This window comes from Apteryx mantelli, chromosome 2 (assembly GCF_036417845.1).
Source record: "Apteryx mantelli isolate bAptMan1 chromosome 2, bAptMan1.hap1, whole genome shotgun sequence".
In the NCBI taxonomy this organism is placed as follows: Eukaryota; Metazoa; Chordata; class Aves; order Apterygiformes; family Apterygidae; genus Apteryx; species Apteryx mantelli.
In genome coordinates, this window is record NC_089979.1 from 41203750 (window position 1) to 41225960 (window position 22211).

At 39.4% G+C, this 22211-nt stretch overlaps 1 protein-coding gene across 6 annotated transcripts in view; it reads left to right on the top strand.

Moving 5' to 3' along the window:
* The window catches only part of SULF1 (sulfatase 1), a 129589-nt gene that overhangs the window by 85252 nt on the left and 22126 nt on the right, over positions 1-22211 (top strand). For 4 of the 6 annotated variants that reach the window (XM_067290537.1, XM_067290538.1, XM_067290541.1 and 1 more), the window contains 5 exons: positions 8051-8201; positions 9257-9432; positions 9999-10127; positions 10387-10443; positions 11455-11584. In XM_067290537.1, the coding sequence (XP_067146638.1) occupies positions 8051-8201; positions 9257-9432; positions 9999-10127; positions 10387-10443; positions 11455-11584 (643 nt within the window). The remainder of the gene's footprint in view (positions 1-8050; positions 8202-9256; positions 9433-9998; positions 10128-10386; positions 10444-11454; positions 11585-22211) is intronic. The other 2 variants (XM_067290539.1, XM_067290543.1) reach the window with 1 other exon arrangement.

A 22211-nucleotide genomic window follows, 5' to 3' on the forward strand; every position in this document is an offset into this window, starting at 1 on the left:
GCAATCTATTCTGTTTGCTGGGGACAATTCATCAGAGAGGAGGGTAGGCTTCATACTGCGTCAGCTTAGCTGTGGGGGCTGTGTCTGAAGAAAAGCACTGAATCATCATGTCTTGCCCTACCTCTCCCCAGGCCAATGCAACTCATTTTAGGCTTCATGCTAGCTGTCTTCTGATAAAACAGTGCTTGTAGGAACTTGCTTCAGTTTATCATGCACCTGACACTTTCTACTGCTTGGTGTGTTCAGCCCCCTTTTTTCTAGCTTGTGCTGCTAGAACCAATGGATTCAGTTAGTCTCCAAAAATTTAAAAACCTCTCAATTTTATAAAGGTTGCATGTCACCTGGAAAAATCAAGTTAAGATTCTTGTTATCTATTTGTGGACTTATTTTCCTTGTGTAAATTGCTTTTCATTTGCATGGACTCCTGAAATCTAAATACCCTGCTCTGGTAAGCTAGTTGTGAAGTAACCCAGAATATGAGAATCAGCTGTGCCTCTTCCCATCTTCTGATGTTGTTGGTTTCTTGGCAACCTTCTTGCAAAGGGTTTCTTCTCTAGTTACCTTGAGAGAGACTTGGGAGATTGTTTTGTGTTTCTTGTTGCAGTGACTGACTGCATAGGTTGCAGTCTGCATAGAGTTCAGTCTGCAGACTAAGAAATAAGACAAATTGAAGACAAACTGCCAAACTGGGTGGCTGAAGCCACCAAATAACTGATTTCTCTAGCAAAAACATTAGCAACATGCTCTGACTAAAAGATACAAGAAGTTAAGTTCTCACAGAAATATTTGGTGCTCTGTGTGAAAACAGTGCGAGAACAATAAAATCTCTCCTGCCAAGGTTTGTGTAACTTGAACGTTTAACCCTTAGGTTTTCTTCCTTGGTGGTCAAGCACCATTTGAATCTCTTTTTCTGACCTTGGGTGACAGCCATCTGACCTTGGATTTTGTTTTTAAAAATGCAGTTGCTATATCATGTTACTGTAACGCCTACCTCCAACAAAGAAGGGAAACCAGGTCAAAAGCTGCTTGCTGGCTTTACAAACTGAGACGGAAGGTTATACCTACAAACCAAGAATTAAGATAGCCTGTCAACCACATGCGAGAGGAAGTTTTACTTAAAAGGACAGTAGCTGAAGCAGAGCCTTAAATTATGTGGCATTCTTTGCTGGTAAAATGTCTATCATTTGATTGAAATACTGCCTTTATAAATTAAAAAAAAATAAAATAATGGAAGTTTGAGTAGAAAAAGTTTTCCACTTGCATGTATGCAGAGGAAAGTCACTACTGAAGGAAATACTGCACTTCAAGGAGAGTTCTCCCCTCAGTATCTCAAATGTTAGTGCCTGGGTGTCTTGTTTCCCCACTTTCAAATGGATGCAGCAGGATAGTCCATAATATTCATGAAAAATACATCAAAGCCAAAAAGAAAAGGAAGACTTACATCCCATTGTTACCTTATAATGCTTTCCTCTTCAGTACAGACAGCCTTCTGGAGTGGCATGAAAAGTCTTACAAAAACAAGAAAAATAATGAGGCGTTCACAGTTTAATCATTAATTTTAAATGATCCCTGTTAATTCTCAAAAGCTCCAGTTTAATGTGAAACACAAACTATATCATGCTGGAAGCAATAGACACTCTCTAAGTGTCCATGCTCTGTCCCACCCTCCCCAACTCTCCTCTCTTTAGGATGGTTCCTATTTCTGGCAGTTAAAAGTATTTCCGAAAGTTTGGTTGCTGGCTCCTGGCTATCAGCACAATGAGTGACATAATTTCTGAAAATAAATCATGCCAATACAGCTACACTAGCTATGCCCAAAGGTTATTTCCATGGAAGACACTGGGACTGGAGAAGATGTACTGAATGATAGCAACACATCAATGCTGGAAGATTTTTGCTGTGATAATGAACATCATATGTGGGGGTTGCTAGACCTTTGGAAACGCTGTTCTTAAATATGAAGTTGTGACACAAAAGATGGCTCTCGAGGTTTCCCTGGCAGCAGTTATGGTAGAAGCTTGTTCCATCACGCAACAGAGTAGGAAAGCTTTGACTTAAAGGGTGCTCTAATGAAAGCCTGAATTCTCAGTTACACTTATGGCCTCTGGCACTTTAGCTTCCCTTTACCTTGCAGTGTGAAACAGTCTTAGGGGAACTGTGAATCAGGCCTAAACTGTTTATAAGCTGTGAAATAAACAAACGTTAGAAGCAAAAATCTGCAGGAGGCAGGGTTACTGAAGAATGTGAAAACTGGAAATCTGAAACACTTCTTGCTGTGCAGAGTAAAAGATGCTTAGGCTGGCAGGAGGACTGACAACTAGGTTTTACAATTACCTAGAAGCAGTCCTATTATAAGGCTAAATATCTTAGATGAAACAGTTAGAAATGGTCCCAGAGATCAGAAAGGTTCCCAAGATAATGTGATAAAAGGGAAACGGTCCTTGGGGTATGAGATATAAGTTGGACATTCGGGGTGCCCGCTAGTCAGTGAAGCTGAGTCTCAAACATCTTCCAGTTATGATGGTTTTTCCTATAATGTGGACATTTACCCATTAGAGGGGGATCATACATTTGCATCTTGACGTGTCTGTGTCTCTTGTCACTGCTAGCCCAAGACCTACTTGGATTGGTGACTTAAAGACAAATGATCAGAATCATGCATCTCACACATCATTAGAGGTGTGACTTTAAACAGAAGAAATAGTGTGATATAGAAATACAACAATCAGATTTCGTTACAAGAGGAACTTCTACAGCAACAACAAATGCTTTTTTTTTTCTGAAATAGAAAGACATTATATTTAATGGATAACAACTTTTTTTCTATTTTATCTTGAAGAATACCAGTTATGTTACACTTTAGGAGTCAAACTTTCATATGTCACATCTCCAGCTACATAAATAGTCTTGGTTTTAAAGGAATCCACTTTTAAAAGGCAACAAAAGTAGATCCAGAAACAGAATGAGGAAAGTCAACTTTGTCTTAATACCAGCTATGCCATCAGTCTAGTGTTCTCAACTCTTAAGCTTGCCCAAAACCGTGACTGCCTGCTTTCCAAGAATAGTGTCTAAACCTGGAAGTCCACATTCCCTGGAAACAAATGATTCAGTTCCTTTCATTATTTAATCTTTTTCTGAAGAAACATCACCACTTATGCAATGTTTGCTACTCATATTATTTTAATACAGGTGCCAGTTTTGTACTGATATGGATTTTTCACAATGAGTTTTAACATAGGTATTATTTTAAAATGTTGTTGACTTTTATTTTTATTAAAGGAAGATGGTCCTAAGTCATATAAGTATTGTATTATTTTCACTATCTGGAGGACTCCCAATCCAAATAGAAGATTAGCCAAACACTTTTGGGATGAATACCCCTGGGAATTCTATGGAAGCATTCACAATCAACATTTCAGGCAGCATTTTTGTGAACATAATTTTGTTTTTGTTGAATAAAAACAGAAAGGAATCAGGAGACTGCAAACAGGGGCAAATGCAGATTTTTAGTATGAACCATTTAACAAATACTTGTATATGCATTTGTTTCTTACCATATTAATGCATCTGTAATGGAAATGTATATATTTAGATCAAACTTTTAGAAAATAAATGTTAATTTAAAATAGCACTGATTTCTGGGAGCTCTTAAAAACATGTATAATTTTTTTTTCCATGCAGATACCACAACTGTGTAAACAGCATTAACCATGTTGAATCTCCTATTTTCTTCTTGAAACTGTAAAATATCTTTTTGTGAAAATGGTTTGCGGAAGGGCTTTATTGCATTTATTTTGTTGAATGTCACACAAAAGACAATTCAGTTACTAGGAGAAGTTAGTATAATTCATTTCTGAATGCTCTGCTGTTTGAGGACCCCATTTTAATATGTCCTCAAGTACAAGCAACTGTTGCTTTTTTTTTTAATTTCTTGTCTAACCTAGAGTTAGTGAGGTACCTTAGAAGTTAAATAAGATACATTCTTTACATTGAACTTTAAGTGCTAACAGAACTCAAATCACAGAAGTCATCCCTTTCCTGAGGAAATTGTAATCTAAGCATAGAGAAGGCTAATTTATCATTTTGGTTTTGCAAATGTACACATGGGATGACTGGTCTGTAAATTTATGCACTAGGTAAATGCGTACAAGTTCTCGGGATTTTCTTGGGATACAAGATTTCTCATTCAGAGAAGGCGATTATGAGAAAGTGCCTGACCAGATTCAGCATTTGTTATTTTTAACAATTTTGGGAATTTTTTGTTGGCTAAACTGGGGGAATCAATTTGGAATTTTATGAATCTGACATCTTCCAATGGCCTACACAATGCCACAACAAATCTAACATGGAGTCTCCACACAGCATGTTTTGCATAGTATGTTCTAGACAAACGTAAATGAACAACTGAGGGGTCCAAATTTGCCCAAGCTAGTACCGCCTACATGAATGACCAACAGTATACCTTTTTAATAGAGTAGTCATTTGCTCTTTCAGTCCTTATCCTCTCTTATTATTGATGTAGTACATTGCTGATAACTTTGAACCTACCTAAATGAAGGAGAGTATTTTTTCATGTTGTCTATTTTTGTAAAATGTAAAATGAACCCTCACTTAGTCTCTGGACACACATTCAGAAGTTAAAATGCTCTGCTATTTGCTGACCAACTGGCATGAATGACCTTGAAATCAGAAACTCTACTCTGAGGTAGCACCTGAGCCATGCAGCTGCAGTCCAGCAAAGACCAATGGACAAGGGAGCAGTAGCTCCTTATCAGACTTGGAGGCCATGGACAACCTGAAAATAATTAAGGTGCCTGACACTGTCTGCTAATCATGGATCAACAAATGTGCTATAGACAAGTTAGGCTCTGCGGCAGAGCCAAGGACATAGAAGACACCAGACATCTCTTCAAACCAATATTCCCAGTGCTGAGAGGAATCATAGAAATGTGGATATCTGAATTTCTTTACAGCAGTACTTTTCGATACAAAGCAAAAGCCTCTCCCCAAAATGGAGGAGTAGGAACAGTGACAGATTTTTCTGTGGTGACTTTCAAAGGCTTATAATTGCTGAACATTTAGTTGATATGTCCAACTGCTTCAAGACAAAAGCATTGTAATAAAAGGTTATCACTGATATGGAAGAGGTCTCTCCTTTTGGAAAGGTGCTCAGAAATCAGCAGTATTATTCCCAGTATTCACCTGTGTAAATAAGGTAGACAGACCTGAGGGCAATGTCAGATCTACAGTCTGGAGCTTTGTGCCTGGCAAGCAGTGCTGTGCTGGTGGCTTTCTGTAAGGAACTCAAACAAGGATATAGAGGCAACACAGACAAGCCGTGGGGCTTTCTGATCTCTCTCTCTTTCTTCCCTATTACTCTTTCTTCTCCATTTAGGACCCACCTCTTTCACATTTCTCTATTAGCCCCTGGCATTAGATATTGCAGAAAAAGTACTGTTCCTTGAATTGTCTGGGAGAAAGATTCTGCTCACTCTCTGGCTACTGCATTTCTCACCCAGAAATTCAAAATGCATTTGGAAAGTGTCTGTGAAAGGTTTTAGCTGCACTGCTAAACCTTTGAGTGCTGCTTTTAAAGCCTATCCATTATGTGGAGGAGGCTTCTGACAACGGCCTGGGAACATGAGACCTGCGACTGTTTCAGCAGCTGGCTCTCCTTCCTGGCACAGACATGGGCTGTCACTGCGCTGCCAACTGAGCGGGGCTCACAGTCACCTCATCCCTCTGCAGCAGGGGCACTCAAGAGTTGCTGGGGTGGGGGGGGGCGGGGAAGCAGCGTTTTGCTGGAAAATGCTGATTCATCAAAACTGAGCCCTTTCATAGGAGAATAGCTAGTTTGACAAACTTCCGAAGAAACAGAGGAAGGTTTCCACTGGAAGTTTCCTTGTTTTCTGACAGCCTGCCTAATACCTAATAGGTGACCAAGCTCCCAAGATCTACTTCTTTCAGGTTTCTAGCTCTGCTCTTCCATCTGCCAGGGCTGCTGGATAGCCAAGAAGCTAGGGGCTTGTGTTCCTGGGCTCAGTTTCATTAAATTTGAGACAACATAGAGATTCCTTTTAAAAAATCAGGCTTCTTCTACCATGGGAAATGTCAAAAATCTGATTTTATACACTGAAATAAAAGAATTCCCTGCAGAAAAGGAATTCTACATTAAGGTTGTCTTTGCTTAGTAGAGAGCTAAACTTTCTGTCCTTCTTAGTCACAGTGAAAATGTTGACAAATCCTACATCATCATCTCACTTCTATTTTCCCTTGATACTTGTGGTTAAGTAGATTAGTCAGAGCTAGCTGTATGTTCTAGAGACGTACATTCCAAATTCTGCCTAAATTCTCAATAATGCTCTCCAGATAAATTGCAGACTCCATTAGTTTATTATAATGGACTATCAGATTCTGCAAATGGTAGGGAAGGAAAGTGGTCATACATTGTTGAAACAATTACAGGATATGGATTTTGTTCAGTTTCTCTTCACCTTTTAGTTGCCATGCATACCAGGTATAAAAGCAGGATTAATGGAGAGCTTTTGTACCATGCATATGTCTGTGGCAAATTTACATGCAAATTTCTTGCAATGCTTTTCCTTCAGAGGTGATACATCTGGGAAGATATTCTTGTTTCTTATATCCTTTTAAAATTCACAAGCTCTGGTTAGATCACCTCTTAAATCTTCTTCTGTCTTTCCTTTGATGTTTGTGCAAACTTTTAACGAAAACATTGTTCTCTGATTCAGCAGGACTCTGTGCCGTACTCCTCCTTTGTACTAGTATTGGTAGCAATATTAGTTCCACACTTTTGTCACAGGTCATGTTATTCTGGTAATGCATTGTGCTTTATATTCCACATAGGAAAATAATACCTGCCCAGGATTTAGTGTATAAATAAGCATGATTTTGGTATAGGTGGAACTGCATAAGTGTTTACCATGTTGCTCAGAATATGGTGCAAAGCTTCTGCTGTACTTCACTTGTGGGATCTCTATTTCATAAACACACTTGTCAGGGAGCAGCAGGAGGGGCTGCTCTGCAGGGGGCAGTGAGTGGGAGCTGAGGGTGACACCAGGCTATGCCGGCACCAATGGATGCCGTCCTGCCATGCCCTACGCAGAGAGCAGGGCTGGGCTGGTGATGGCCACCAGGGTCAACCTCAGCCCGGGGTCACAGATGAGTCTGTAGGGATGGGGCAGGTCCGTCAGCGAGGCATGTGGCTGGGCACAGGCATCGCTGCAACGTAGCTCCGGTGAGGACCACAGCAAGCGATGGAGCTCAAACACAGTCTGGAGTGAATGGGGACCGGCCACAGCACTTTCTCACCCAGCTCTCTCATTCAAGGCCACAAAATTGCAGTAGGGACCATGAGCACAGGCAGCCAGGCTCCTGGGGGTGACAGCGCTCAGGATCCTGACAATGCTTGTATTTGGTTTTGGAGACTGGGAAGAAAAATAAATCAGAGCTTTCACTCTTTGGGGCATCTTAAAAACTGGTAACTGGAGCTGTTCTTACCTTAGTACTGACTGCTACACTTCTTTATCCCATGGGCAAATAACTTTCTTATTAATCTCATTATACTTGTGTTAATATAGGGGTAATGTCCCCACTGGAAGCATCAGGCCAATTCACATTAATACTAATTGGAAATAATCATCTTTGATCTCCAGTTTCCGTTATCTTTTCAGTTCTCTTTATAGGATGCTTTATGAAGTGGTTAGAGTTTTTGTCTGATTCAGACAAGCATGTTTTAGGATTACAAATTATTTTAAGAAATATATTTTGACATATCCCAAATATCAGCATCAATTTGGTAGTGGTCTTTGAGCCAAAAGGAAAGCTCAAAAAGCAGGTGGTTTTGAGGAAGTGATGAATGAACCAATGGCCTTTGGAAGCCGCTGAAGTGAAGTCTATTGATATTTTAGGCTAGGAATAGAAGATATCATGTGGAATATGTGATTTAACTGATTATTGGAGGAATTCCTATGTTCCTCTAATGCCTGTGATACTACATAATTTCTCAGTTCCTTTCTTTTCCTCCCAGCACCCCCAGCTATAACTATGCACCAAACATGGATAAGCACTGGATCATGCAGTACACTGGACCCATGCTGCCTATCCACATGGAGTTTACAAATGTCTTGCAACGCAAAAGACTTCAGACCCTGATGTCAGTTGATGACTCTATGGAAAGAGTAAGTTCAAGAAACTACTGTGAATATGTTCTTATTAGTCTGTAACAAAACTAATGAATTGAGAAACTGAATCATTCCTCACCTTCACCAACCACAGACTGGAGAATGCCCCTGACTGTGATGAATTACTCCAGATATCCCCAGTACACATAAATTCTCTGTAATGTTGTGCCAAGCTCCTTGCAGTTTTTTCAAAGCTTGTTGCTTTCAACTGGTGGGTGAATAAAGTTGTTTTTTTATTTAAAAAAAAAAGGGAAAAATCACTGGGCCTAATATAAAGCCTGGCATTAAGAGAAGATGCATCACCTGCTTGTACACATGGATACATACAGGGGCACACATGACAACTCCTATTCATTTCCCACACTCCCTTCACAGTTCATCTTTCAGCTGAAATTTGGGTACTGGCAAATCACAGCAACACTGACCAAAAACTCAGGTGTCTGTCTGCTAGTGTTTGCAGGAGTTAGGCGATGCAGTGTACAGCTAATTATAGGTAACATGATACATGAAGTATTAGGTGTAGTTTGCCTGACTTTTTGTTCAAAAATCAAGCTCCATGACCAAAGATCTTTCCCCAGAGAGATTTCTTTAAACTTTAATAAAAATTTACAGCCTTTTCCCAAGTCCGCAATGGTAGGGAATGAGAAAGCTGTAGACTAACAGAGTAAATCAAATCTGAGTAACATTTGCTCTAAAGCTGTAGCAGATTTTTTCCCAAACTACGTTTGAGTTTACACCGACTTTTGGACGTACTAATGCAACTACCTGAGTAGTACCATACTTTTCTGTTAACATTTTCTGGACCCTCTCTCTTTCCCCAGAACAAATTCAATTCACATTTGACAGAGAGGAATTTTCAAGCTGAAGTTTTTAACTGCACAGTTAAGGCACTATGTAGAAATGTCTATCTCCAGAATGTCTATTTCAGTAACTTCATTGATGGCATGTTTGGTTCTGTTTACCTAAGGCAGTAAAATGATAGTTATACACAATTATGCACAAAACATGTTTTGCTACATTTAATTCAGAGTTTCTCCTATGCTGTATTTCAGTTATACCAAATGCTTGTGGAGACGGGAGAACTGGAGAATACCTACGTTATTTACACTGCTGACCATGGTTACCACATTGGGCAGTTTGGACTGGTCAAGGGGAAGTCAATGCCATATGACTTTGATATTCGAGTTCCTTTCTTTATTCGTGGTCCAAGTGTAGAGCCGGGATCAGTGTACGTTCGCTTGTGTCCATAGCACAGCTGGTGAACCTAATGCAAAATGTTTCTAAGCACATGTAGTTGTCACTGTATAGCTTCATTTCATAAAGGATGCCCTATTATTGCAGAGCAATGACTCTTAAAAAAAGGCATGTCTTTCACTTAACATATTGTTAATAAGTTATAATGTAGATGAGAAAATTGTATAATGTATAGCCCAGTGTGGTTAGGCTTTGGGCTTTGCTTTTAAAAAGTAGGTGATCATCTTTACTGCTCACCTTCTGGTTTAGCAGAATGGATGGCTTCAGGCCCTCATTGTGAGCAACATGAGAATAGTGAGGCTACTGCACCTCCTTGTTTTATTGTGCTTAGCTTTTTCTTTGTGATGATATTCTACAGTCCTGGTCTGTCATTCTCAAAGTCATAGCCCTCAAAGGGGAATTTCCAAACTTAGCACTTCTGTAGAGCTATACATCTTCAAAGCCCTTATAAATATTAATTACCATTCTAATTCCAAGAGAATGTGAGGACTTACATATTGAACACGTAATACAACTATGACCTTTTCTGTTGATTTGCAGAGTGCCTCAGATAGTTCTGAATATTGACCTTGCTCCAACAATTCTGGATATTGCAGGACTTGACACGCCTCCAGATATGGATGGCAAATCTGTCCTAAAACTTCTGGACTTGGAGAGACCAGGAAACAGGTGGGTCACAGCATTTTTTTAGCCAGTTCAGAAGCAAACACCTGAGTAAATCAACAACTGAGTGGAAAAGAGATTCTGTGAAAATGAGCTATGTCAGGCCGACCACTGCAGCTTTCACTTTTGAAGACTGTCTTAAATAGCACATCTGTAAAATAACATGTTCATATAAGCAGAGGGGTGTTTTTTTTTTAAAAAAATTGTTGACACTAGCAGTGCTATACATAGGCAACAGCAGTAAATATTATTATTTTGCTTTTAGGTTTCGAACAAACAAGAAGACCAAAATTTGGCGTGACACATTTCTGGTGGAAAGAGGGTAATTGTTAGGGGTGAGAGAGTTGGGGGACAGCCTGCCTGCTGGGAACACTCTTGTGCATGCTTTCCTTTCCGCTCTCTCCCCTTTCTTTTTACAGTCAGTGAAGTTGTAAATTTTGAAAGCAAACTTACAAGTCTGACTTACTTCCTACTTTCCCACCACTGGCTATGCAAGCTGCTATCCTTCCAAATCCCTTCCTCAAAAGAAATTTGAAAGCATGCTTTTCTGGCAACTTTTCTAGTCTATATCTCCTACTTCTCTCACATTTACTTGTGACCACTCATGTCATCATCTCTCATTTTCTTTCCAGTTTTATCGCTCTGTTTCAAAACCAACTGTGCAATATTCTCTTACCAATTGGTTTTGTATTTTCTAACTCAGTTGGGAAGCATTCTTCATTTTTGTTCTAGCTAAGAAAAGGCTTATGCATAAATGAGATTTATGACTGTAGCTGCTCCTCTTTTCTATTATACCACTTTAGTCTCTCTCATCTTGCCAATTACCACAGTGAAAATTTTCTCTGGGTAAAAATTTTTCAGCAGTTTCCCTGTGGCACTTACAGCTTTTACAGATTATGGAAATCTTGTGTATCATACTACAAAATAATACCTATAAGACACATTGTGATATATTTGGTATAGCCACTTTAGTGCTAAATTGGTGTGGAAGCCCTGTAGTCTTTTCTGCTGGGCTTTTCAGCAAGGCTAATACTGCTTCAGCCCATCTTGCCTCGTGAAAGAACATGCACTTAAGTATGAATAGTGCTGAACTCTGTTAATTAGACTTTTTTCAGTAGACCTTATTTCTCTTTTCGTAATTGCCAGCATTTCAGCTGAATCTTTCCTTCGCTACGTGAACTTCTGTCATTAAAGATCACTAGCAGAAATCTGGGGATTTTTTCTCTACAAGACATCATTAAATCTTCAAGTAGCTTTACTTTTCCGGTTAAATTCATCACCTCTGGAGTTTAGAAGGATGTAAATAAAATACTCAACTTTATTTTTTTTAAAGCAAATTTCTACGCAAGAAGGAGGAACCCAACAAAAACACTCAGCAATCTAATCAACTACCAAAATATGAGAGAGTAAAAGAATTATGCCAGCAAGCAAGATACCAAACAGCCTGTGAACAACCAGGACAGGTAAGCCACAGACAATTGCAGTGCTGTATGTGCCACAGTGAAATAAGTATCTTTCACAAGAGGTAAAAAGAATTTGAAGAAAATGGCACCTGAAATATAGCTAATTATATAGTTAATTATATAGCTGAAATATAGCTAATTAATATAGATATTATTCTGAATACCTTCAGAGCAAGGAAGACCCAGACACAAATTACTCTAAGCAAAAGTCCAATTTAAGACCTTGGAGGGCTGGTCCTTAGTGCACTGCCTCCAATACAGGGCTTCTGGTAAAACTCCTCCATTCAAAAGTAACATTACATGACTACTTTCTTTTATTCAGTGTGTTGCCAAATATACAAGATAGTTCAATAAGAATTATGAATTAAGACGACTACTACTAACTACTTAAGAATTAAGAATACTACTTCTTAGTAGTAAAAACTGGCATTCAGTGGACTAATTCAGAATTACTGAACCAAACTGGTTAGGCATATGGTTAAGCATTATTTCACCTGCTGGAGCGAACAACTGGACAACACACTTAGCGATCACCATGGTTTATTATTTATTGAAACACATATAATAGAAATGTCCTATTGTTCAGAAGGTGTTTCTATATAAGGTCACAGTAAGAATCAGGTGCTGATACCTATATAGAAGCGTTACTTTGTCTTCTCATGGTCTTTTTTGATTTCAGTAAAAGGCCAGATTCTGATAAAAAGGTCTAACTGACTGCTCACAAAAAGAAGTTATTACATACCTGAATAGTGTAATTATAGCTGCAGCTCGGCAGTGCTTTTATGAGGGGGTACTAAACTCAGAAAAAACTAGTCAGACCCCAAATTCTGTCTAACTGGTTCCGAATTAATACTATACCTATAGTAATGATACCAAGGTGAATTTGCTGAGGAGCTGCAGCCCTTCCCAGTACCAGTGCCCGGCACAGGCACAGGCCAGGTGGCAGGCAGCGGCTCGCAGCCCACCCGGCCGCCCTCCCTCTCCTTCCCCCCACACATCCCCCAAGAAGTGCTAGGAGATTTCTCCCAGTCACACACCAGTGCATTTCCCTCAGATGTTTGGTCCAGCCACTGCAGCCGGCTGTAGGCCTGGCGTCGAAATATTGGTAAACTGTTTTGAATGGGAATATAAAGCCTTACTGTGCTCAGTTCCCATCCATAACCACCCAGGGTGCTTTATCCAAAGCTGGTAGAGCTCTGTAAAGCAAACAGGAGGGCACTCGGGAGAGCTTGTTCGCTTAGAGCAATGCTCCTTTCCTACCTTGTTCCTTGTCATTCATAAGGGCATAGCGTTACAGTAAATCTTAGTTAATCCCATATTGGACAGGAATATGTTTTGGCTGGCACATCATCATTTAGATCCTTTGCCACAGTTCTCACCTCACACATGCTCGTTAAATATAGCCACTTTTAAAAGGATATACACAATGTCACAGTCTCACCCAAGGGCAAAGTTTTCAGGAGTTCAAGCACTGCCATTGTAAACAGAGATTACATCTGAAAAACTGAATATTTTTGTAAAAACTAAAGGGGATCAATTGAGTCATTTAGACTGTTAGACGCTAAAATGTTTAGTTTTTAAACACCAAAATATTTTCTTTGCAATTATTTCTTATATTTATTAGCTCTTATGCCATAATCCAGGTTTAGAATAACTTTACTTTTCCACATGTGAATAGAAAAGGTTAAGTGTCCTGACCAGATATCGCACCTGAAGCACTAGGAAACATTGCTCACAGTGCTACTCCCAGTCTGCTGTGGTAGATTTGTCTTTCCAGCTGATATTGGTGAATCACCTTTGATCAAAAGGTGGGGGCAAGGCGTTGAGCCAGACATAGCTTACAACAGTGATAGCATTTGGCACTGGCTCTCCCACCTACACATTCCCCCTGTGTCCTCCAAATGAAGAAGATCCTTTGGTTCCCTAGAGCCCAGCAGCCAGCCCTTACTGCTCAATGAAGGATGGGGCTGAACCAAATTTTTAAGACAAATTTTCAGTCCTAACTATCAGTGTATATTTTATTTTCTTAAACAAAGAGACTAAAATCGGCCCTGGTACTTCTAACATCCTGAAGGCTTCAGGAATACAGAAGCTAAACACACCTACGGAAACTTTAGTCAAACAAAGCATCACTGGAAGTGTTAACTCATCCTCTCTGCTCATGCAGCCTGTGAGGTACGAACTCTGCTTCTCACACCCCATTCACTTCAGTTCTAACCTTACTAAGCAAGAGCAAATTCTCTTTAACACAGGACACTCACAGGGATGTCAATATAAAATAGGAGTGGTGTGAATTTAAGGAGCAACAGTGGAATAACATAAACTTCACTGAGGCATTTTAGTGTGAAATAAGTGTCCACAGGCTTTTTTTCCACATAGAAAAGCCTTAAAGAAAATTAAAATTTAATGGACAAAATCATGTTAGTTTAACACATATGATATTCCATCAGCCAGTATGAGGGATCATAGTTTAATATGAGGTTGTTCCAGCAGATTTCATCTGGCCATCTTGCATCTCTTGGAAAAGAGAAACAGATCGTATTTTTATACGTTTCTTAATTTCAATTTGTTCTGGTCTTTTGGAATTACAGAATCACAGAATGGTTGAGGTTGGAAGGGACCTCTGGAGATCATCTAGTCCAACCCCCCTGCTCAAGCACGGTCACCTAGAGCACATTGCACAGGATTGTGTCCAGGCGGGTTTTGAATATCTCCAGAGAAGGAGACTCCATAACCTCTCTGGGCAACCTGTTCCAGTGCTCTGTCACCCTCACAGTGAAGAAGTTTTTCCTCATGTTCAGATGGAACTGCCTGTGTTTCAGTTTGTGCCCGTTGCCTCGTGTCCTGTCGCTGGGCACCACTGAAAAGAGTCTGGTCCCATCCTCTTGACACCCTCCCTTCAGATACTTGTACACATTGGTAAGCTCTCCTCTCAGCCTTCTCTTCTCCAGGCTAAACAGGCCCAGCTCTCTCAGTCTTTCCTCATAAGAGAGATGCTCCGGTCCCCTAATCATCTTTGTAGCCCTTCGCTGGACTCGCTCCAGTAGTGCCACATCCCTCTTGTACTGGGGAGCCCAGAACTGGACTGGATTAGTATCTTTAATTTAAATTACATAAGTGCATATTTATAGAAAACATAATTTTATTTTATGATGGCTTATAATAAATCCTAAATTAACCCTAATCAATTACAGTTACAATCATTTAAATTAAAGTCACCATAGAACATGTGATTGCCAACAGATTTTTAAAGAATGAAGTTACTGGTCTGTGGGAAGTTGCAGCTAAGTGCCTAGAACTAAGAATAAGCATGAGGTGAATTAATACACTGATACTGCCTTGCATATTTAGAACATGTTCTTCATTTTAATTTACTTTAGTTCAGTATCTGGTTCATCTGAAATGGAGAACACAGCTGGGAGCTGAAAAAGAAGAAAAATTGTTTTTTCATGTTCTAAAATGAGGTGTGATCCTGAGATGTACTAGTTCCAAAATCTCAAAGGATGTGGTATTCAGAAAAATAATTATTTCTTCAACTTATTTTCTTTGTTTAATAAGTAACTATCAAATGCAAAAATAAATTTGGCATAGTTAAAACAATTATTTAATTAATGAAATCAGTTTCAAAACTTCAAAGTTCTGTCTGCCTTAAGTGGTTTGCAGTTTTTGATATTTCATTGATACATATTTCCCCATTCAATTTTACTGCAATGAGATACACATTATAGAAATATTTATTCATCTGCATCATCTATTTTTTTCCATGCTTTTGTTTTAAAATGGGAAACAATTCATGCAAACTTTTAATTAAATTTTGTTAATTTTGCTGTAGAGCAAAAATAATAGCATGTGAACAAATGTTTCTCTGGATTAATATAACCTTATCTTGACACAAATCTCCTCTCAGATTTCCAGTGAAACAAGCTAAGAGGAGAATACATGTTAGTTCAGGAGGTTTAGAGGCAAGCTGCTCAAATCCTCTGGCAGGTTATTTTTGTTGAACTCACTCCATCTTCTTACCCATGAAATCTTCTGGATACTTAGCAAATATCAAACAAGAGCAAGTTAACTGTGTTTTCATTTATACTTTTTCTTTCTCTCTTCCCTTACATAAGCCCGTAATTAATGGCTTCAGTTAATTCATCAGTATTTATTCTTTTTTGCTCCAGTTGTCTGAGTCATAGGAATTTTCTTGAGCAATAATTTTGACTTCTGGGACTGAACACTGTTTCCCAGATAGCAGTTACCTTTTGAGGTCTTGTGACTGATAGGCCTGGTGTCTCTGCTACACTATTCAATCCATTATTTATAATCGGTTTCAATTCCATAGCAAAGCATACATTTTCATCCTCTTAAAAAAGTTGCACAAACACAACTTGATTTTAAGATTTTCCCAGCACGTGCTCACACACACACACACATACACACACACACACACACACACAATCCCTCCTCCCGAAAGGAGGACCGTGAAGCTCCGTGTTTAAAAATTCAGCTTTTAGGTTGGATGACTCAGCAAGCAAACCCAGACACGGGGCTGTTTATTTTATGGGCATACATCCCCTGCCATCTGCTCCGCGCTGCCTGCCAGCGTGGGAACAGCAAAGGGCTGAAACTTGTAAGAAGCAGTCGCCCGCTGCCAGCTGAACCGAGCACTGGCAGCAGGCAGCACGGAAAAATGCTTTGCGCTACGTGTGTTGGTACAGCTTGCGTGCCCATGAACTCACATGGAGCTAGCTAGGTATAGCGCCGTAGCCACCAGCCCCCCTTCTGTTCCTTTTTTTAATGCACCTCAGCTCTAGAGATGCAGAATATTATATTTCCTCCTGAGGAAGTGTATCCCCAAACTGCCCTAAAGAAACATTGCAGATTTGGCTCTGTTCTGAAGATATGCCTGAAGACCGTACATTGAGATTTTAGTTAGATTAGGTCTGAATGTGTTTTATAATCATTTAAGGCTTTACATGTAGTCACTACAGACATGCTGCTGATTCTGAGCATCAGCTCTGCAGTAAATGTGCAAGACTCTTCTGGCTCTGATCCAAAAAGCATGTTATGTTGTCTATACATATCTCTTATTTCTTATGTACACTTTGCCATTTTAAAATCTAGTGAAAATTTTTTAATTTTATTGTTCATATCACTTTTATCACATTATCATATCAGCATTCAGTCAAAAACCTATCCATTTGTAATGCTAAAAAAACACTTGCCATCAATCAACTTACAGATAATATTGTAAAGGAAATTAGAATGTGGCTTATCAGGTGTAGTCTGGTTTGGCTCAAGTATCTATGTTCTCGTAAAATAAATATCATAGACCATACATTTGCAAAGGCCAACTTTATGAGCAGCTGCAGAGTATGAATAAAAACACATAAGCCAGTAAGAGCTGGGTAGAAGTGTCAGATGGCTAGCCAGAAAGTGACAGCCAGACCCCAAGCACCCACTCAAACCCAACTAAAATTATGATACAGCATGTAAGCATCACTCACTGATCCTCCCGGTTTCAGAGCAGCCCCCTGATGACTGCAGGACTAGAAAGGCACCAAGGCTGCGCGTACGAGGGAATGTTACCCTATGGCTATTCCATATGCTGCCTGCCTCCTCGGCTTGTCCTTCTCCATTTTATATCATATGGCATCTATTCAAACAGAGTTACTTACAGCATTCCTAAAGTGAGGTATTAGCAGCCCGGTCCGTGTAGATTACTGGAAGAAAGGAAAATATTTTTATTCTTAGTAGTAGCAACATTCATTCGTGTTTAAAGCAGTGACAGCTGATCTTATCAAGCCTTCTACCAGAACTTCAGTTCAAGGCTGGCTCTTCTTTGCCATCTGCTCGTTGGCACCATCTTTTCTTAATCATAATTTAGTAGAGTGCCTATACACAGGCTTAGTTTCATACATATGTGTACAGGACCACTCATGTGCTTAAAACCAAGTACATACTTCAGTGCTTCCTTGAACAACTCTTGTAGCTATTGGCAACTTTAGATCTTGCAGATTCATCCTTCATAGCTGACAGAAACATCATCTGCAACTCCGTTGCTCAAGAATTCATAGGAATTGCCAGAAATCATTATATTCTTGGTTAACATACCATCCTTATGACTTACAACCACATGAAGATAAGTTCCTTTATCTCCAAAGATAATCCTTCAAAGCATGGAATTTCATATTTCAGCCTAAATATTTCATATTTCAGCCTAAATATTTAAGTTTCCTATTCAACAGAGGGCAGCTTTTTCCAGATTTGACAATTCTTTAAATTTAAGCAGTTCTTAATATGAAGCACCAGTTCTGTTCTGGATAAAATGCAGAGATGTTCCAGTCTGGGAAGATCTTCATTTCACCAGTATCATCCCTTCCAAAACATGACTGTGTTCAGCATTATTAGTGTCATCTTAACAGTATTCCCTAACACACAGATTTTTTTGGTAGAATGGCACCTTTCTGAAGCAATTTTATACACCAAAATTGTTTAGACAGAAAACATAGCATAAGCAAGGATCATTTTTAGCACTGTCTGTAATACTCCTTTGTGGTTCTCTTTCTGCAGAGTTTCCATACTAATGTATCCAGTTTAATATAATATAAATTAAGTTTGCTTCACCCATTAGGAATCTGATTATTGGTATTCCTTTTTATAACTGAATGGCTAAATTTATCATTGAGTGTCACTGACTCCTGTTTATTTGCACCTGAGAGCAGATGTTTATTGGATGATCAGAGAAGTGTATTACGTTGAGTTGTAAGTACAGACAAGCTAATAGATTTGGTAGGGAATGCGATGGAGGTGACATATTTGATGTCTCAACCTAAGTGCCTACACTTCTAGAACTGACAATACAGTCCATGCATTTTTTATAAACTAGAGAACAGCTATAACTATGACATTTAAAATCAATCATGCCTATACGTCAAGAACACGAAATTGTACAGTCTGAAAACTTACAAGGCAATTTTCCCTTTCTTCCATTTCTTAAGCACTGTGAAGTAGCTTGAAATTGGCAATTTTAATCCAGTTCTTTCTGTTATTCAATGATTAATTTCTTCATTCCTTTTTTCCTTCAGTTCTGTCCCTGCGTGTACTAACTGTGTGTTTTTCTTAAGTCCCTGCATACATTCCCCCTATATTACATTAATTTTTATGTGACAAACTGCTTCCCTATCATCTGTTGAATCACTAACCTGTTGCACTTTCAGGAACACTTCCTCAGGGGTATGGCTGTTTTTGAATATATTAACATCAGTAAAATTTGGAACTGTGAGCGATTTAATAGAAGTTGGTCCAACTATGAAGGAGAGTTGCACAGTCTGGGACCTGCCCTTTTGGGTGGTGTCAACCTAGTTCTAAACTCAAGGAGGTGAATTTTCTTCCACAAAAGTGAAGCAATTTCAAATTTCCTGAGTGGACCTGGCACGCTGTCCTTGTGAAACAGCTGCACTTTGCTTGCAACCTTCAAATAACATCACAATATAACAACACAAATTAGTATTTCCAGGGGCACTTAGAAGCCTCAGTCAGGACCTGGGTTCATGTCTGTGGTGTGGGAATGCATAGAGGCCATGGCCTGTAAAACATTTCCCAGGATTCAGGTCTGGTTCAGCAGAAATAAACTGTTGCTGATCTGCACTATTTACCATAGCCAACTAATTACAGAGCACTTTTCACTATGCTCCATGACAGGGCCTCTTTGAACAGCACAGAGAAAGCAAGAACAGTCCTTATTCCAGTAGCACAACCCAAAACCAGACACCCTGGCCAGTATTATCACATCAGGTCCCCTGACACGCTGCCAGTTCTGGTGATCGCTAGCAGAGGAAAGTGGTACGCACGTACAGCCTACTACAGTATTTTCATCTGAACCATTTTTTAACTGAAATCATACCTTTCTAAACAAGAAAAAAAGGAAATTAGAGCTTAAAGATATGTTCAAATTCATAAAGTTTTCCTTTTCATGCTTTGTCTTAACATCCCCTAGGCTGAGTAACAATATGCAAAGTTAGTCGTAAAGGCAACCATTACTAAAATGGAAAAGCAGCTGTAAAAATATTGCAGCTGTGTTATATTTCCAGTTGCATGTTTTTTAAGGACTTCATAGCTTTGTGATAAAATCTGACAAGATATTTAACGCTAAAGTGTCTACTGCAAATGCAGCATAATTATATTTCATAGAAATCTTTAGCTTGCCTACTGTCGAAACACCTTTCATGAACTGTCTAATTGATTTCCCCTGTATATGAGGCAGCAGCAGCTCTCTCAAAGCTGTCACAGTCTATTAACTAAACAATGTTGATTTGAAATCCTGCATGAGTGGGTATTTACAGTGCAGCAGACCACAATGATTCATGCCGAATGTATATTTTTTATGCATTAATTATTATCAGTAATGAAATAGACTTATTTAATTTTAGGGCTGTGGCACAAAGTGCTTAATACCTGGAAACTGCAACCCTAAGGTAGTTACCAAGTCATTTGCTGTTGTCTGCCTTGTTCCAGTTAGCCATAAGTTGCTACTGGAGCTGTGCTGGCTGCAGCATAAAGCAAAGTGACCAAGTGCAAATGATATCCTTTTAATCAGCTCATTTGCTCCCCCTTGCATTTGAAATGACTTTATGAGAGTAAGCTTCTACCCCCAGGTGAAAATGCATCATACCTTTAAACCTCAGTTTTGGCAGAGGTCAGAGCAGCCAAGTGATGCTTGGCTCTGTTTGCCTTTGCCTCTCCGCTGCTGAGGGGCCGGGGCAGTGGCAGGTGCTGGGCTCAGGGCTCAGCAAAGCCCCTTACGGTGGTGCGGTTACTCTGGCTTTCAGGCATGGGATTTCAGGACCCAGTTGATGTTGGGTATTAAGGTTGCTCTTCCCCTTTTGCTTCCTCTGTGGCGTTGAATTGAGGCAGAAGGAAAAGATGAGTGGAGGGGAGCTGAGGTGAGATTGAAATAATTGCTGGAGGGTGGGCGATGAAATGAGATGAAAGAAGGGAAAGATGAGTCAATGACAGGAAAAAAGGCTGATACAGGTTGTGTTTCACAACATGACTGATACCATCTTGTTGCAGCCCAATGGCAGAGTCCTGCTTTTTATCTCCCTTTGCTTTTTATTTTTTTGTTCTGAGTTAGTCCTTTCTCCTCTTAGTGAGGGAGAGAAAAAATCAGCCCGGGGGTCCCAAAGTCAGCCTGCAGCCAGACGCAGGGTGAGGATGGGACTGTCTCTTATTCCTATGGCAACAGCGAACTGTTAGATCACCTTAGGTGTCTTGTGAAACATCACCAGGGGAAGGAAAATAAACAGGGGGAAAACAAGGAAGCATATATAACTTAAAATTTAATGAAGATACATTTAGTTTGTGTATATGCCAATGTTTTCTTTTCTTGATGGAGAGATTGGGGACCCAGAAACCTAACCTAATAAGTCTTAGATTTCCAAGAGCAGTTTGGCATTCATAGTGGGAAGGAAGGTAGAAAATGGAGGTGGGGAAGGGGCAGTACATCAGTCAGAATGTTCTTTTATGTGCATTAATGCATTTTATAGATCTTAAGATGAGAAGAGAGACCATTATGACTTACCGCATAATGCATGTTCAGTTCATGATTGCATGGGCAGGGATTCAGGAAAGTTAGGCTAAAAATTCCATTTTAGAACTCTAAGGCATCTTTATAATGATACTTTTTAAAGTAAAAACAAAAAAAAAAGAGGAACTGAATCACATTTAATCTCTGTTTTAAATAGAGAACTGTTATTGGTTCATGCTAGACACAGACAATCTTGTTTCAGTGTTGGTCATAATACTGTTAGAAAATGATCTAAATGACTATTTAGATAGTCAAAACTTCAAATGACTATTGAAGCCACTTTGAGAACTGTTAGTACCTGTTGCTATAATTAATGTTAGACCAAGAAAATGCTTATTTTACTTTAGAATAGTACTTTTGAGTATCATTAAAAGCTAGTGCCATAAATGTGTATGTGTAACATACCCAGTAAACACAAGAAATCAGTGCTTATCCTGTAAGCAACTTCTCTCACCACTATAGGAAAAGTGCACACGCTATTGCAGAATTAAATCTAGCAAAGTGTTATAGCTCTCAGATACCTCTACTTGTTGATGCTTACACAGAAAGTCTGGACATGAGTATGATTTCTCAGAATACAGTTCACTGTTTTGTGATCAAAGTCATGCCAATACACAGGCAAAATCTCTGAATGTAGGACCCGTCTTTTAGATCAGATTAGGCTAGAGTGTGCTCTTACTGTGCTGTGGGTCAGTCTGTATTTCAGTGTTTAACAGAGAGGTGCTGCACGCCAGAAAGCCCAAAACAGTTAGCTTAGTAGGGGTGTATGTATATTCCACATAATATAGTTTCCCTCACCTCTTCTGCATTCCTTAAAGTGAATGCTGTGTATAAGTCAGGAATTGTTTTTTGTTGTATGCTACCACAGCAACTACTGCTTCAGGTTATCAGGTCACCAGATCTACCTTAGGTATTTTTCTTCATACTTCAACTAGCTTGACAGCACAACAAAACCAGACCACAGCAGCCTTTAGTTAATGGGAGAGACTTACTCCAATGTATCTGCTCTGGTATTAGTTTCTATTTCAAAAATCACGGTGGGTACTCCAT